An 18,763-nucleotide genomic window follows, 5' to 3' on the forward strand; every position below is an offset into this window, starting at 1 on the left:
CTGAGCAACATACGTCCCCTAGAAAGCCCCTCCGCCTTTTGTATTCTCTGCTTCACTTTCCTTTTGAAACCACTCCGGTGCTGCAAACCTTCATTCCAGTCACTGATGCATTCTAAGCTGGATTCCACCTCAAGGTACCTTTGTGTGGGTCACTTAAGAGTTTAGTGCCTCTGTGCGGGGAAAATGCCAAGTTGGGATTATGGTTACTTCTCTGATTCAAACAAAAGTGTCTTCTTTGGGTTTTGTATTTACAAGATTGGTGTCCCTGAAAGTTAATGTTAACTTTCCATACCAGGTGGTTTCTCTTTCTATGATGTGAAAGACACCCGTGAAAAGAATGGGAGAAATAGTCGCAAATCCTTCTCCCTGACCCACTAAGGGCAAGGGCTTTTGTAGTGGGCTGTGGGTTGCAGGTCAGGTTGCATCTGGTTTGAAGTCACAGGGTCTTCAGGTGGTCTGATCCAAGAATCAGCTGCTAGTGATGGATGGTGAGGCGTTGGGAGGTCCTGTGGAGAAGCTGATTAAGTCTCGTTGTTAGGCTTGATTGGTAAAGTCTGAGGAAACAAAATTACTTAGGTAATTTTAGAAGGCCAGCTTAGAATGCATCAGTGACTGGAATGAAGGTTTGCAGCACCGGAGTGGTTCTGTGAGTCAGAACAGATCTTGTGCTCACTAAGTGTTCCTTGAGCACCTGCTGGGTGATAGCGCCATGTGAGGTTTGGGAGAAGTCCCCCCGTTGCTCTCTTAGAGGATTTATGGGATGGAATGCGTGGACAGAAAACATAGGGAAGGAGGAGCTGTAAGCAAATAAATCTCAATTCTTGGGGAATAAGATCCAGACAGACTTTGCAAATTTAACTTGTATAATGTGTGGTAGCAGTCTGCATTGATCACAGTTGATTGTAGATACCAGAGAACTAAGAATTAACGAAAAATAATGGGAAAATTTCAAATTTAAAAGAAACAAAAAGTCAATACTATAGCAACCTCTTTGACATTCACAGAGAATACTTCATAGACTTTTGAGAAACCCTACATGCCTAAATACCCCTATCTTTTATAAAACTCAAATTTAAGAGTTGAGAGTAAAAGACACATTGAGAGATGGATATTGAGTGGTCCCTAAGCTCATTAAGTAGCTAAATGATTAACCGTGTCACAAAAACCTCTCAAGTCTTGATTCCAATTTGTGTCTTAACAAAATTATAAATTGCTTCCTATCATAAACATTTTAAGCTCACTCGTGAACGCTTGGAACCAGCAGTGTTCAGTCTGTGAATGCTAAGGGTCTACTGTAATAATAGGAGACATTCGTGTGAATAGCTTACCCATATGCATAATTATCATGGAGAACAGTAACAGTTGTGTATCTCATAAAACAACTGCCTAATGTTGTAAATTTTGTTTGACTAGAACACAGTCTTTATAGTTTTTGATCCTGAAGCATGGTCACCTCTCATAACTATTAATATTTTTAAAAAGTGAAAGGAAAATTGATCTTTGGTTCACAGTTTTAATAATAGTTTATGAATTCCTTCAAAGAGGTAATAGATAGGAATGTAATATCCCATATGCCTTGAAGAATCTGTACTTTGTAGTAAATTATATATGGTAGACAGTGCTTTATGTGTTACTCCTTTAGTGTGGAGAAATCATCTCTATAGATTAGGAACTGAGTCATTAGAACACAAATGAGCAGTTGGATACTTCAGCAGAGAAATTTCTGCATCAGGGACAGTATGTTAGAAAGTATTTATTGAGAATTTACTATGTACTTTTATCATAGCAGATTCCAGACTATGTCATTGACTTCTCATTTTACTTCATCTCCCGACCCATGTTCCTCCAAAATGAAGTAACTATGGTAAAATGACAAGTTATAGTTTTTTAAAAAGTCAACTTTATTGAGGTATAATTTACATAATACTATGCCATATTTTAAGTGTATAGTTTGATAAGCTTTGCCATATGTGTAAATTGATGTAACCACTGCCCCAGTCATGAACATTTTCATCACCTAAAAAATTTCTCATATGTACTCTCCACCATCAACACCACCACCATCCCCCCCCACACCTCCTACCCCAGGCAACCACTGATGCAACTTGTATCACAGTATAATTATGTCTTTTTAAAAAAAAAATCACATAAATGGAATCAACATGCTTTTGATTTTCTTTTTTTTTTCTTTGTAATTTATTTGTTTTGTTTTGATATCCAGATGATGGTAATCTCATAAAAAAAAGTTGTAGAGTGTTCTCTTTCCCTCCATTTGCTGAAAGAATTTAAGAATAGTAATAGTCCTTCTTTAAACGTTTGATAGAATTTACTAATGATGCCATCTGGGCCTGGAGTTTCTTTGTGAAAAGGATTTTAATTGTGTCTTTTAAGACATTTGTCCATTTCTTCTAGGTTGTCAAAATTAATTGGCATCAAATTGTTCATAACACATTTCTTTTTACCCTTTAAATTTATATGGGATCAATAGTAATGTCACCTTTTTCATTTTGATGTTGGTTTGTGTTTTCTCTGTTTTTCTTGCTAGGGGTTTTACAATTTTATTAATGTTTTCAAAGACCCAGCTTTTAGTTTCATTAATTCTCTCCAATGTTTGTCCACTGTTATATATTGATTTTTCACTCTTAATCATTTTTAATTCATTAATTATATTAATTTCTTGGAATTTAATTTGTTCTTTTTTTCAGTTTCTTGAAAAAGCTTAGGTTATTAATTTGTGACCTTTCTTTGTTTCTAATACAAGTATTTAAAATATAAATTTTCTTTTAAACACTTCTTTGAAATCATGCAAAGTTTGGTATGTTAAGATTTCATTATTCAATTCAAAATATTTTCTAGTTTCCCTTTTATTTTTTCTTTGCTCAATGAGTTATTTAGAAGCATGTTGTTTAATTTTCATGTATTTTGAAATGTTCGAATGTTTTTGTTATTGATTTCTCATTAACTCTTTTATGGCTAGAAAATATATCTGCAGGATTTCGATCCTTTTAAATATATTGTGGCTTCTTTTATGATCTATCTTACTGAATATTCCATGTGCACTGAAATTAATGTATATTCTGCTTTTGTTGGATGTAGTATTCTATAAATGTCAATTAGGTCAAGTTGGTTGATAGCGTTTTTCAAGTCTTCTAAATACATACTGTTTTTCCTTTTACATTTTTATTAGCTACTAGTAGAAGAGTGTTATTTCCAACTATATTTGTGAATGCATCTATTTCTCCTTGCAGTTTTGTCAATTATTTATGTGTTTTTGTAGCTTTTTTCTTGGCTACATACGTATTTAGCATTGGTATATTATGTCGTCTTGATAACCTGATCGATCCTTTTATCTTTATGGAAGATCCTCCTTTATCTCAGGTAATTTTCCTTGTCCCGGAGTCACTTTGATACTTGTATAGCTACTCCAGTTTTCAAACATTTTTTTCCTATGATTGTGTTTTCATGGTGTGTGTTTTTTTTCATCCGTTTGCTTTTAACCTATCTATATATTTACAGTATATTTCATATAGATTGCATGCAGTTGTGTATTGTTTTGTTATCCAGTCTGAAAACTCTTGCATTTAATTGCTATGTTTATTCTTATTTTACTTCTTCATTGGGATGGTTGGACGTAAGTTTACCATTTTACTATTTGTTTTCTATTTGTCTCATTGTTTCTTTGTTCTTTTTCTCTTCTTTTTTTTGCCTTTTTAAAAATTAGCTGAGTAATTTAGTATTTTTTATCTCCTTTGTTGAATTATTAGCTATATCTCCTTTTTTTGGTGGATATATACTTTGATTTCTTTTTGTTTTTTGAAATTTCAGCTCATTATGGGGGTACAAACGTTCAGGTTATATATATTGCCCATGCCTCCTCATCCCCCGAAGTCTGAGCTTCAAGTGTGTCCATTCCCTATACAGTGCACATTGCACTCATCATGTAGGTATGCACCCATCCCCTCCCCCCACCCCAATCCCCCCCAATCAGAACTTCAAGCATGTCCATTCCCCAGGCAGTGCGCATCGCACTCATCAAGTAGGTATACACCCATCCCTTCCACCTAGCCCCCACCTCTGTCGGATATTCAATTGGTGTTATTCCCAAATATGCGCTCAGGGAAACCAGTTTGCTGGTGAGTACATGTGGTGTTATTTTTCCATTCTTGGGATACTTCACTTAATAGAATGGGTTCCAACTCTCTCCAGGAGAGCCAAAGAGATGCCATATCACCATTATTTCTAATAGCTGAGTAATATTCCATGGTATACATATACCACATTTTGCTAATCCATTCATGAATTGATGGGCATTTGGCTCCTTTATGTCTATATCACTGGTTTTAGTGCTTGACCTAGTGTTTAGCATATGCATTTTTAAGTAATCATTATCTATGGAATGACTCACATGTTATATTCAGTGAGACTTTTCTACTTTGGTTGTAACTTAGTCGCTCAACTCTAATCAAGCTCTGATAATTGTTAAGATAAGAGCTCCCTAGCAATTTTTCTTTCTCTAATAGTTGTTCTTTGCTCTTTATATGCCCAGCCTAGTATTCAGCCAAGGGCACTTTGATGCAGATTTCTGGAGCTTTTTCCATGTGAGCCTCCCTCTTCTTCCGTACCCTGTCCCACAGATTTTGGCCACCTCACCTTCCTCAAATGCTGAACTGTCTTCTCAGCTCAGCAAAACCCTGTGCTCTTCTTGAAATTCTTCTCTCCTGATGCCAACAGAAAAGTCTATCAGAGGATAACCTACGTGTGTGTATGTTTCCTGTTCTCTAGGATCCCGGTCCTGTGCAGCACGGTTGTCCAGTGTCTGGAAACTGTTGATTCTTATATTTTGTCCAGTTTTCTAGTACTTTATGACAGGAGGGCTAGTCTGGTGTTAGTTCTCCATCGTGACTAGAAGCAGAAGTCAAAATGAATCTCTTGTCAGTATAAGGAAAAAGCACGAGGGCAAGATATGTCAGTAGAATGAAATCTTTTAAAATGCCTTGTGGAGGCAGAATCAGAAGAGAGAGAGAGAAGGCCGGCAGATACCGAGTACCTTGTAGAGACTAGACCTGATGATGAAGAAGAATGAAGGTCACGGAGCAAGGACTCAGCTCAGAGAAAATGACTGGGTTTTCTGTGACTCAGTAATTCCAAAAACTTCTCTGTTTAGAGTTTAATGGAAAGTCATTTCAACACAAATCCTAGTTATTAACCTGAAATTCTGATCAGGTGGGGGGAAAAAGAGACAATACCCCTGGTCAACAGTAGAACTGGAAGAATAACAGAAGCACAAATAGAAGTGAACTGAAAGAGGAAAGCGTAATATAAGAATGTTGTATTATCAAGGGTTCAGAGATTCTTGACAGGTATAAGAGGGCAGTGTACAGTAATTTGTTCCATTTTTCTAAGAAACCAGACAAGAATTCAGGCAGAATCAAGTCAATGTATTAAGTAATATATTCATTATTCATGCATTCTTCATATAATCTGTGCTCTTTTCATAAAAAATAGCGCACATTAAAATATTTAGTTATGTCTCGTGTGCCGTAACTGGCAACGGAAAGTTACCCAGGAATGTGACAGGAAAGCTTGGCAAATGCTGGAACTGGGAAGGCAGCAGTGGAGGACAGACCAGTTACACACCACGTGTGAGGCTGTAGAGAGCTGAGGATGTCCTCACTTGTAGCCTTAGGAACTGAAGGAAGACGGATGCCCTTAATCAGGAAGGCTATGGGTTTAAGGTATCTTGTTTAGCTGAGGTTTTGAGAGGTAAGCTAAGGGCCTTTGAGAATTTAGAAAAGGTAGATACTATCTTTTCATTTCTGTTTTACGATGGGAAAAGCTTGAACATGTTGATATGCCTGGAGGGAGGGATCAGTGGCAAGAAAAGTTAAGATAAGAGAATGATATGGAAGTTCTTGTAGGTGCTGGAGTGATTTGCTCAAGTGGAGAAAAAGGCCAAAAAGTAGTGAGATGGTGGCATAAGATGAGTCATTTTTGTGAACATCTGGGTCTCTCAAGATGACCGGCCAGAGCAGACTGGAGAAGACAGTAATCTAGGTGTCAGAGTCCTCAATGGGAATCCTATTGTGACCATAACAGATGGTAGCTAGGACAAGTTCTAAGAAAATCCTAAAAAAAGTAGATGTCAGTTGGTGCTAGAAATTGGAGGGAAAAGTTTGACAAGGTAGGAGAATGTGTTTAAGAAATAACAGTGTTTAAGGTTTATAAACTCAATGAAAGAATTGGAGTAAAAAGAAAGTATGGTTCTCAGGAAGTAAGTCAAGAGCTGCTGGGGGATGAAATTATAAAAGAAGGCAGAAGACCAGAGAGACTTAAATATGACATCGGGGACAACAGTTCCAAGTGGAACTCTAGTTGAAGTTTTGCCACTGCCAGAACAAGCAGTGTTTAGGGTTATTGTAGGCCCCATGACAATAGTGGCTTGAAATCTTAGTTCTGTCATCATTGAGAATAAACCTTAACAACTCTGAAAGCTCTGCTTATGGGATTTTAAAACATTATGTAAACGGAATAAGGTATAGTACACACTAAAGAGGGGGAAGTTCTGGTTTATTTGTTGGGTCATCTGAGAAGGTAAAATGTTTGTTAAGGTAACAAAACCGGGAAAACTAGTGTTGTTAGCACCTTGGAAACTGAGAATGAAAGTCTACATTACTTCAGTAAATCAGGAAAGTGAGTGTGGATTATAGCCCAAATAGAAATTGCTGCAATATAGTACACGTAAGTAGGGAAATTGAAATATGTATTAAAGATTTAGAGTAGCCCAAAGTTTTCTAGGAATAGATACAAGAATAATACAATAATATATGCTATGTATCCATCAGTTAAAGTATTATAATCTTATTTGCTACATATATGTTATGCACCAAACACATGTAAGGTATAAGATGCTTTTCAAACATATATAAGTATTATGTTAATTTTTTTAAAAATCACCAAATACTAACGATGATGTGGGGCAGCTGGGACTTTCATTCATTACTGGTGGGAATGCAAAATGGTATAGACACTTTGGGAGACGGTTTGGCAGTTTCTTGCAAAACTAAATATATGCTTACCGTACACAATCCAGCAATCCTGCTCCTTGCTATTTACCCAAATGAATTGAAAACTTATGGCTACACAAAACCTGAACATGGATGTTTATAGCAGCTCTATTCATAATAGCCAAAACTTGGAAGCAATCCAGATGTTCTTCTGTAGGTAAATGGATAAATAAACTATGGTTCATCCAGATAATGGAATATTATTCATCCCTAAAAAGATAGGAGCTATCTAGCCATGAAAAGACATAGGGGACTCTTAAGTGCATATTACTAAGTGAAAGAAGCCGGTCCAAAAAGGCTATGTTCTGAATGATTCTAACTATATAACACTCTGGAAAAGGCAAAACTATGGAGACAGTAAAAAGATGAATGGTTCCCAAGGGTTGGGTGGCAGGGGAGGGATGAATAGGTAGAGCACAGGGGACTTTTAGGGCAGTGAAACTATTCTGTATGATACTATAATGGTGTGTCCATGTCATTGTACATTTATTAAAACCCAAATAAGGCACAACACCAAGAGTGAACTCTAACGTAAACTGTGGGCTTTAGGTGACAATGTATATGCAGGTTCATCAATTATAGCAAATGTACCACTGTGGTGCAGGTTGTTCCTGGTTGGGGGCTTGTGTGTGTGGAGGGCACAGGGAATATATGGGAACTCTTTGTCTTCATACTTTCCACTCAACTTTCCTGTGAACCTGAAGCCACTAAGATGTTTATTAATTAAAAAAGAAAAATTAGTATATGCAACATTTTCAGGTGGTTTACAGATTGACAGAAAGAGCACATACTCATCTGTCATTATATTAAAGTAAGTTTCTTACGCATTGAGCCAATGATACAAAATCTTGTCAGAGATTAGAGGGCCACACACAGTAAAGAAACAGATACATAAGGCTTTCCATAGCCCCAGTTCACTTTTTCAGGGCCTTCCCTAGGGTGGGTAGGATCTTTGTCTATATAAACAATTTAATTAAATGTTGTACTACAGGGTTGAGGGCAGTGGCTCATGCCTGTAATCCTAGCATTTTGGGAGGCCGAGGCAGGAGGATTGCTTGAGGTCAGGAGTTCAAGATCAGCCTGAGCAAGAGTGAGACCCCGTCTCTACAAAAAATAAAAAAATTAGTTGTGCATAGTGGCATGTACCTGTAGTCCCAACTATTTGGGAGGCTGAGGCAGGAGGATTGGTTAAGCTCAGGAGTTTGAGGTTGTGGTGAGCTATGACTACTCCATGGCACTCTAGCCAGGGCAACAGAGTGAGACCTTGTCTAGATAAAATAATAAATAAATAAAATTTCATGGGCTCATGAGAAGGTATAGTGATTTTATAATGAGGATTTAGAATACGGGATAGAGAAGGGAACTTACCCATTCACTTATTGTTTAGTCAGTGCACATGATGATTGTAGTGTCCAGGTACAATTTTTTACTGTTCAGGTCTGGAACTCTCTGTTCTTGTCCTTTATTGTCAAATGTACCACTTCTGGCTAATTTTATATCTCCTACTATGAGAAAAAGACAGGAATGTTGTTATTACTCATAAAGCTGTGGCCCTTTGAAATCTGTTTGTATTGAAACAAAATAGGCAGATTGTTTGCCTCCATAGTTCCCTAATACTATTAACTTAATACCGATTATATTGCTACTCATGACACTGCATTATTGGCTTCCAGGGACTTAAAGTTTGTTACTATGTTTTGTTGATGTTGACCAAATAAGTCTTAATGCAGAGTGCTCAGGAAAGTGTGAACAATAATTTATTTTCTGGTTATTTTAAATTTACCTTTTGCAATTTTATGGTGTATATATAGAACAGCACATCTTCCCTTGAACTCTTGAGGCCATAAACATCATACTCTCTCTTTCAGCATTGGCTGTAACCCCTCCTGCCCGTTTTCCCCACACTGCCCCCAGTGGGGAGGAATAGGCAAGGGCCATATTCATGGGCACCTTTTATTGCTATCAGAGGCTGTCATGTTCAAGATTTATTTTCCAATTTCTTTTCACTTTTCCAAGTGATGGAATTGTTAAGTATGGAACAGAAAACAACCACCAGAAATCCTTGGTTGCCCTCTATTTGGTAGATACTGTGCATTCCTTCTTGGAAGCTGAGGTTGCTTAGAATACCACTTCAGTTGCTTTTCCCTTCTAAAAAGTGTCAAATGTAGAAATTAAGTCACAGTATTAGACATGAGGGACTAGTGAAGAAAACAGTATGCGCAGACTGTGGCATGTCTTTGTCAGAGGTTCCTTGATGATAAAAGAGGTAGTGGGTTATAATGGCTTTAAAAAGAATGTGCTTCTAAAAATCAACACAAATATGTTTAGGTTTTATTATTATAATACAGGAGATACTTGAAGTGGGGGAAAATGAGTTTGTAAATAAGAGATTTTCTTTTTTTAATTTTTAATTTTTATGGGCACATAATAGTTATATATATTTATAGGTTACATATGATGTTTTGGTACAGGCAATGTGTATTCATCAAATCAGGGTAATTGGGATGTCCATTACCTCAAGCATTTATCATTTCTTTATGTTAGGAACATCCCAATTCCACTCATTTATTGAAGAGACTGTCTTCCTCACTGTATGTTTTTGGCACCTTCGTCAAAGATAAGTTCACTGTAGGTGTGTGGATTTATTTCTTGGTTTTCTATTCTATTCCATAGGTCTTTGTGTCTGTTTTTATGCCAGTACCATGCAGTTTTGTTTGCTACAGCTTTGTAGTGTAAGTCAGGTAATATGTCATAATGTGCGCTATAATAGAGGTACAAACAAGAACAATAGGAAAACTGGGAGCAAAGAAATTAACTTTGAGACGGAATGTGGAATGTCCTTATGGAAAAAAGAATGACTTTAGTCAGGTCATGATAGATGGGTACTTGAACTGCCAGAAGTTAAGGGGCAAACCTTCCAGATGAAAGGTCCAGGCGGCATGAACAAAGACAGTGAAAGGCAGAGCATGTTGGTCAATATATCTACACACTGGGACGTCCAAGGCATTCTGTTATATTTGTTGAACATCTATTTTCCAGGAACTGAGCTAGAAGCAGGGATATAAGAATATAGGATTTGGAATTAGACAAAACCATGTGTGAATCACAGTCTACCACTTACTAGCTATGTGACTCTCCATCTTTCTTAACTACCCTGAGCCTCAGTTTCAGTCATCTGTAATAAAGATAGCAGTTTTGTAGAATTACTTGTGAAGATTAGATGAGATAATGTTTGTACAATACTCCAGCCAGCATTCTCAATCTAGTAGAGGAGACAAGCAAGTAAACAAATAATTGTGATGATAAATGCTGTGAAGGCATAGGGAAGAGAGTGGCTATCTCTGCTTGAGGGCCTTGTGCAAGGCTTCTTGAAAGAGGTGATATTTGAACTAAGATCTGAAAGGGAAGTGCGTGTTTGCAAGCCAGAGGAAAGTGGAGAAAATGTCGTCTTAGGATGAGTTTTGAAAATGATAAAGCCCCTTTATAATTTGTGTGGGGTGAGAGTGGAGATAGGGATACAAGAGTAATAAGCAGGAAGAGAAGGATGATCATATATATGTGCAGTTCCCAACCCCTGGGCTGTGAACTGGTACCAGTCAGTGGCCTATTAGGAACCAGGCTGCACAGGAGGAGGTAAGCGGCGGGCAAGTGAGTGAAGAAGCTTCAGCTGTATTTACAGCAGCTCCGCTCCCCATCCTCGGATCACCGCCTGAGCTCCACCTCCTTTCAGATCAGCAGTGGCATCAGATTCTCATAGGAGCGTGAACCCTACCGTGCACTGTGCATTCGAGGGATCTAGGTTGTGGCTACTTGTAAGAATCTAATGCCTGATGATCTGAGGTGGAGCTGAGGTAGTGATGCTAGCAGTGGGGAGCAACTGCAAATACAGGTTATCAATAGCAGAGAGGTTTGCTATAATAAATGAATTGCTTGCAGACTCATATCAAAACCCTACTAGTGAGCGGCAAGTGACAATGTAATAATAACAGAAATAAAGTGCACAATAAATTTAATGCACTTGAATTATCCCAGAACCATCCTACTCTACCCCCATGGTCCATGGAAAAATTTTCTTCCATGAAACTGGTCCGTGGTGCCAAAAAGGTTGGAGACCGCTGATATGTATGTCATCTACAGATAAAGACAAAAGTTATGTCTCATTACCACCCAAAACCACTTTTACCTGATCCAAAATGTCAGTCTCTTGCACTGAAAAAGCCAGGAGGCCTCCTGTGCTGAGCTCTCCCTCGTGTAAGATGTAAATAAGTTTGCATGAGAGCTTCTGTGGCAGACGTTCTCTATTTTCTTCTGTCCAGAAGTCAAGGGCTAGGAGAGAAAGAAAGAAAGCCAGGCACAGACTCTCAGGAAATACAGTTGCTTTTCTTAGCCTCACGTGGAACATTTTACTTAGTAGACATTTAACAAGATGTTACTGGCTCTTTTAAAAGTGGGAGTCTTGGTGGTGTTGGTTGATATATTTTACCCTGTACTTGGTGCTTTAAAGTGCATATCTTTTTGTGTCTTCCTCCAGACTGAACACTTGCCTTTGCAAACTCAGTTCAAAGAAAGAGAAGTTGGCAGTCTTCAGCACTCTGTAAGTAACACGGTGGAGCTGGTGGCTTACATGCTTATTAAAATATTATTTCATTTTCATAAAAGCTCATTTTTTTTTCATCTCTCCCCTATTTGAGTGGCTGTCCTATGATTTGCTGAAGTCATTGAACAAGGTTAGATTACTTCTAAATAATCTTAGAAGTAATCAAATTTTGGGAAACCAATAACCAGGCAGAGGGGTCTGTACCAAAGACACCACAGAACATCATGGGGGATTCATTTTATAGGTGTCAGCTGTGGCCCAAGGTCAAGACAAGAGGATATTTTTGGCAGTTTCTTATTCTCAGTTTTGTCAGGCATAAGGTTAAATGCCAGTTCATTTTGCTGTATCCTTTCCCCAGCTCCCCAGTGCTGGATGTTGAGGTTTATTTTTGTTTTGTTTGTTTGATTTAATTCTCTGCATCCCTCCTATATTCATTCCAAACTGGAGCCTTGCTTGAGAGTCTCCTGAGATTTACAACCCTGTCCTTCTCTGGTTTAATTTAACTGATACCAACTCTAAATTTAAAAACCTGAAACTAATCCCAGTCCCCATTAGTCACAATTTTGTATTTAGGAGCTGCCATTATTCTTATTCAGGTATTATAAGTGAAAAATGACTGGGAAATGATAGGTTGTTGAACTTTCTTAGCTCGTGAGGTGATGAGTCAGGGACACAGACGGTAATGAATTCTATTCTTGCCTGTTTTTACTGAAGTGCTTGAAACATGTAAACAGCTGCTCTGCTAATGTAAGCAATGTTTGAATTTTCAGAATGGACTAAATAGCAGGAGATTTGACTATGAAGATGAGAATCCAGCAGGGGAAGATGGGATTCAGCAGATGTACCCCCTTTGTAATCAGATGTGCTACCACGACCGCAGCCCTGGCAAACATCATCAAAACAAGGACCCCGAGAGAGTCTACATCAACCCCCGAGAACATTATGTGTGATGCTTCTCTCTTTCCAATGGGTATTCTAACAAATGTTTATTCTTAGATTGGGGAGAGAAACTGAGGCCAATAGGTATTTTATTCTCTCTCATATAAAACAGAACCAGTCGAAGTGTATTGGAAGTCTTGATGAATGACTTAAAGCCAATAGCGAATTTCTTTCCTTCATTAAGGGTTTCTTAACCGCCAGCTGTGTGTGTGAACTTGCTTTGTGTGTTTCTGTGACGATCGTGTCTAACTACTAACATTTGGCCTACAGCGGCGTGTTCGTTTGAAAGTACAGCGTCTGCCTGCGATGACTGCAGTGATTCTCCAGAAAGAAAGTCCCCAACTGGTCCTGTTAACCTCGCTGGGTCTCAGGCAGGCCAGCCTGTTCGTCTGTGATTCAAACGGGCAGAAAAATGAGTTCGGAATCCATTTCACTAATTATTTAGCTGGGATTTGGATTTCCCTGACGTACTTAATACGATTACAATACCTGTGTACAAACAGAGGCCCGAGAAAAGAGGCAAAATTGGCTCTTTTTCCAAACAACAACAAAAGACAATTTAAACCTTCAGGCCTTTTGGTTGCTTTCAGATCCTTGTGTTATTGTGACATGTGCTCCTTCTTGATCACCAAGATCCTTAGGGATACGTATTTCTTGCTGTCATCTGCCTGCTCTCGACTACTGTGTGTAACACGGGTTCTTCTTCTACCCTGTCATGGCTCCCACCGTCCTGTTCTTTACTTGCCAGATTAGCCGATTTCCCACCTATTAAATTCTAAAAACCCGCTCTAAATGGTATACAGCCTTTAGCCTTGTCCCCCTTTTCTCTAGTATTGTACGTAACAAGCTCAGCTTTCACTTCTGAAATTTCTTTAAAACTAATCCCATCCACACAGGCTTTACCTACCCTTCTGCATTCTTCAGACTGCTTATCGTCTGTTTTATCTACCTCAGAAAAGCCTGCTGGAAAATCACCATGAAATAACCCCTGCTCTTAAAAGCCAGGTGAAAAATTTGAACACTTGAAAAAAAAAAAATAAGCCACTTCGATATAGCACGTGTGTTAAACCCTCACACTCTTTACCCCTCCTCCCCTGCTTTACCCGGTCATCCAGAGTAAAGAGATGCTAAAAAGCAAATAATATAATGACTTATCTTCCAGGATATCCTGCAACACGTTGGTGCCTACACATGTCTGTCTTGTGCTTCCCCATCTCCCTTTGCCAATTTCCCATCACCGAGACTGATGATGGTGATTACAGTGGAGTGTGCAGAGGTGGGGGACCACAGTTACACGTGCAAATGTCCATCACTCACCCTCACATCTTAAGGAGAGTGTTTCACTGTGTGTTCTGGAATATTAGAGGTGTGTCATAGTTATAAAAACACTACAGACTTGTCATATATTAGGAAACAGTGGCATAAGCATTAAAATAAATAGTATACATTTCCAACCCAAACTGTAAGGGGAGAGGAGAAAGAATATTAACATAGATTTCTATTAAGATACCAAAGATACTTTATGATTTATGTTACACTGGCTCTGGTTCTTATTTGTGTGTTCGTTTCGTTTCTTTTTAGTTGCTGTGCTTTGTCAGAGAAATTGTCTCGGCTGTTCCATAGCAGTAATATACTCTTCCCTCATTACCTGTAGGACCAACAATTCTGGAAAAAAGAATGCTTAAATTCCAACTCAATGTTTTAGCCAGTTAATTAGCCATTTTAAAAGCTATAGCTATGTAGGATCAAAGGATAAATTCCAATGACCCTCGTTGCTGTATCACTGTGCTACCTTGGAATTAGAGTTTACTGCCCTTTGTAGCAAAGAAGATATTCACCTTTATTACTTAGAATGGCATCACTGAGTTAGTATAACAGAAGGTGTAGGAACCCTGGCCATTGTTTTCCAATAGGAAGATGACTGTGATCAGATCTCTCCTGACAGGGAAGTGTTTCATAAATAGAGATGTTTCGGAGGCAATAAGGTGGTGCATAACCCCATTAGAAAGCTTTAAAAAATGTCTTACCTGGTGGGGATGGTTTCTAGGGTCCTGCTGGGAAGCAGGTTGTTGAATTAGCCTCACAAAAGCACACCAGGGGAATAGAGATGTCCTCATTTGCACCAGAGAAAAGGATTTGGAAGCACTGGGTCTCAAGAGCCCTTTGGCCTATCTTTAGCATCCTCCCTACCATGAAGAACCTACTGTCCACCTTTTAATATGGAAAAGAAATTTCAGGATGTAGACACCTCTCTGGCAGCCAGCTAGTTCAGTATTCTCTTTGCCTTTCTGTCAGCTGTGATATTTCTTTAACAAACTGGTAGATTTTATAGCTGTTGGCCCTTTACATGGGTCACATAAGCTCTATAATAGCTTATCCTGGTGCCTTCCATCTGTTCTCTCTAAAAACTGAGCTAAGTAGAAAGGAGCTTTAAAAGGGTTTGATCAACCAGCCCCCTCCACCAAAAGATGCCATCCAAAATTACCCTGTTGATCTCTAAATTTAGAGCCTAGACTACTTGACGATGCCATTTAAATTTGGAAGTTAGACTCTTAAGGTCAGTGAATGAGGTTTAGGCATGTAATCCACAGCTGATATTAGATACTAGTCCCATAACTGGTTTACTAAAACATACTGAAACAGAAATAAATCCCCAGAGTGCTTATCCACTTATGGTTGCAGCTTTGCATTTCAGGGTGGGGTGTGCATACTCACCTTAAACACACAGCCTTTCCTGCTATTTTTGTAGGCAGCCCAAGCCCCAGGAATGTGCATTGTTGCTGCAGTAGCAGATCACCAGGTTCTTTGCATACCACACTAAAATGAGGCATCCCACCCCCTAAGATCGGCCTGACATAATGGGATGAGACCCTTAAATGGCAGTGATTGATTATCTATTCTATGAGGGTACCCCCATCACTGGCCTTGTATGTTCTAAATTTGAAGAAGTCCATGCCCTTTGGGGTACATAACATACCGTTCTTCCCTATAACTATGAAATGCCTTTCTTGTGTGCTTAGATGCACATAATAGATGCTAAAGAAGTATACTGTAAACTAAATGAACTGGTCCCCTCATTAGTTTAATTTTCTGTGGCTTTTTGTTTACTCCTAGGGAAAGGACAGTTTTTTCATCCTTCTCTTGAGAATAATTTTCCTAAGACCTCTTTCTTAGTAGTCTAAAATTCACTATTTTGTTTTTCATTGTTCAGTCTTTTCCTGTACTGTGCTAGTCTCCTGGTGCTATTCTGAATATACTATAAAATCTGCCTTGCCCCTTATTCCAAGGGGCATAGAGGGTAGACCATTATACCAAGAATCATAAGAAGAGATTCTATTCTCAGCTTCACCCCTTTCTAGCCATGGAAATGTAGGCAAATCACTTAACTGTCTGAGTGTCAGCCCCATCCATAAAGCAGAGATTGATTACATTATCTTCCCTGCCAACCTCTCAGAATTGTGGTAAGAGTTAAACAAGATAATAACGGATGGGAAATTGGAGATTTGTGAGTTCTCTTCAACCTGACAGTGCCTATGACTCTTATTGTTGCATATTGAACCTAAACTTCCAGTGCCCTTGCCAGCGTTTAGAGTCCTGCGGTGTGCCTGGGGAGAACCAAGTGGCAAATTAGGTCAGTCTCAGTTTGATCTAATGTGAGTATAGCCAAGTGCAAATGTGACACATTTCTTTTACTACTGTAAATATTTGTCATGTGGAAAGATTGTTATCTGAATCTTGGTCTTTTAAGCTTTAACTAGAATTGAAAGTACATGTTGCTATAACCAGTGGTTGCTCTTGTTTTACAAATTGCTACTAATAACAGCTGATATTACTGAGTGTGTAGTATGGACTGGTTTCTGGGCCAAGTACCTTACATGAATCATCTCACAGAATAGGGCCAGGCTGCTGTTTTGTCATCTTTCCAGGAGTTCCTATGGGGACAGACAGTCTCACACTCCCGTGCTGCACAATCATAGGTCATGCTGATCATCAGCTAGCTGTTACTTCCTTCAAATCTGCTTCTGGGGAATGGTGTTAGGGAATATAGTTTTAGTGATTTTTTTAAAGCCAAGATATAAGAGGGTACATGGAATAAAACTGTAAGAAAGGTTTATTAAGATGAAAGCAAGTGCATATGCTCATTTTTTAGTCTTGACCTTATTCAAATGCTCAGAATGACAGACTCTCATATTCCCTAGATTAACCATAGCTACAAAAATAACAAACCCAAAATTAAAACCACTCCATCCCAGTTGGTTCAGTTTTAGTGGGCACGAACTTCTGTCTAACATCCCTTCCTCAACTTAGTTCTTTGATATGCTTGGTGCTCTGTTTGTTTGTTTTGCCTTTACTGAACTTCCAGGTGTGGTAGCATTCATATGGTGGACAGCTGTTAATAGAAAGCAGGCTGGCTTGGGTAGAAACCCAGAAGGGTAGGAAGGCATGAAGTAGAAATGTCAGGGTCCCCACCTGTGGCTCAGCTCTGTGCTTCTCTTCTTCCTGTGCTTGACTGTCAGGCCCTGTATCAACTCTTGGGCCATTCACAGACCTTATAGAAGGAAAAAGGACTTTCATCCTGTTCTAATAGAAACTGTTGTTTGACCACTTGCTGCATCATGCATGTTTACAAGCAAGCAGGCACCAAAACAGTCATCCACCCTGTCCTGTAAGCTTGAAAAAGTCTCAACTCTATCCTTTTAGGCAACCCAACATTATCCTACATAGAAAAGTTATCAGAAGCAAATCCAGCAATATTCCAACAGATATAATCAGTCAACTCAGTTCCTGGTTTGACTTATAACAGAATAAATTAGGGAATCCTAGGTCTGTTGGGCTTGCTAGATTCTTACATACTACTCATGGAAAGGATGGAGTGCCCTACAATATTTGGACCAATCCACGTATCTTTAACACTATTAATTTGACCACTGAAAATATTCTCTTATTAAGAAAGTCTCTGGTGTTGAACTGCAAAGGAAGCTTTTGTGGTAGCAGCCTCTAAAGTGAGGAGAGTTTTTCTCAAATGCTAGCTAACAGCGCCTGGAGGGTGTATTCCCAATTAGGATACTTCAGATATTAACCAGCCACCACCAGGGTGTATATTAAGTCTGATTAACATATGCCAAAATAATTTAAAGAAATGATATCGAATGTAACAATTTGTTAAGGATTTCTCAGGTTATCACACCTTCACACTAGTAGAGCTCTTTATGGCTCTGAAGTCAACAACCTGCTGAATAGAGTTTTGCACTGGCATTTATTCTTAGTGACAGCCTTTTCTTTCTTAGGGTCTTCTGTGTGTGGGGGGGGTGTGTGTGTGTGTGTGTGTGTATGAGAGAGAGAGAAGTCTACTTAAAATTTGCAGCTCAGTAAACATTTTGCAGTTCACGTGTACAAGAGAATCCCACACCTGCAAGCGTCTCACTAATGCAGGCCCATTTTACTTTAGCATATTTACTTTAACATTATCTCTGCAAAAAGGTTAGAGACAGGAGGGAGAGGCCACATTTACCTTGTCAGCCTAAATACATAAAATATTAGGTTTATTCCTACTGTGTTTCCATTATTGGATTAGTTATTCTCCTCGAGTTTCAGTTTGATGACAGAAGTTTGAAGCAAAGTAGACTACAAAGAGAACAAAAATTTAGAAGACACTAAACATTTTTTTATTGTACATTATCAGTCAGGACAATGATGTAGAAGTTCCCTGTGAATCTCAGGGAGAAGGGAAACTACCATTGACAAATAAAAAGGTTGAATAAATCCATTTCATTGATTCATCCCCCAGAATATTACAGTCAGTATTTGGGGGCTAAGACTATGATAGATATCAAATGACATACCTTTATACATCAAAAAGTAGTAATTACATTCTGTATCCTCAGGCTGTGAGGTTTAAGGGTGATTTCCTGGGTTTCAGAGGAACAGTTGTGAGTATTATTGCCATGTATGTTTATGGAAAACAGCAACATCTCCATGAATAAAAATAGGCAGAGTCGTCTCCCCTACGTGCTCCCATTCTGTAGCTGTGGTGTTTATAGTTTCTGCTGCACATGATTTATTATAGAAGGCATGTCAGTTGAACCCAAGGAGACATACTCTTTGACTTAAAATTATTATTAGATTGTAATTGCTATCCCAAACAATCTTCAGTAAACAAACA

The 18,763-nt window shown here is 38.6% G+C and overlaps 1 protein-coding gene across 2 annotated transcripts in view; it reads left to right on the forward strand.

Moving 5' to 3' along the window:
• The window catches only part of NECTIN3 (nectin cell adhesion molecule 3), a 101,323-nt gene extending 87,222 nt beyond the window's left edge, over positions 1–14,101 (forward strand). For both annotated transcript variants that reach the window (XM_069472582.1, XM_069472583.1), the window contains 2 exons: positions 11,596–11,658; positions 12,432–14,101. In XM_069472582.1, coding sequence (XP_069328683.1) covers positions 11,596–11,658; positions 12,432–12,611 — 243 coding nt within the window. In that variant the 3' untranslated portion in view covers positions 12,612–14,101. The remainder of the gene's footprint in view (positions 1–11,595; positions 11,659–12,431) is intronic.
• Positions 14,102–18,763: the final 4,662 nt, after the last annotated feature.

Source organism: Eulemur rufifrons, chromosome 7, assembly GCF_041146395.1.
Source record: "Eulemur rufifrons isolate Redbay chromosome 7, OSU_ERuf_1, whole genome shotgun sequence".
Classification (NCBI taxonomy): Eukaryota; Metazoa; Chordata; class Mammalia; order Primates; family Lemuridae; genus Eulemur; species Eulemur rufifrons.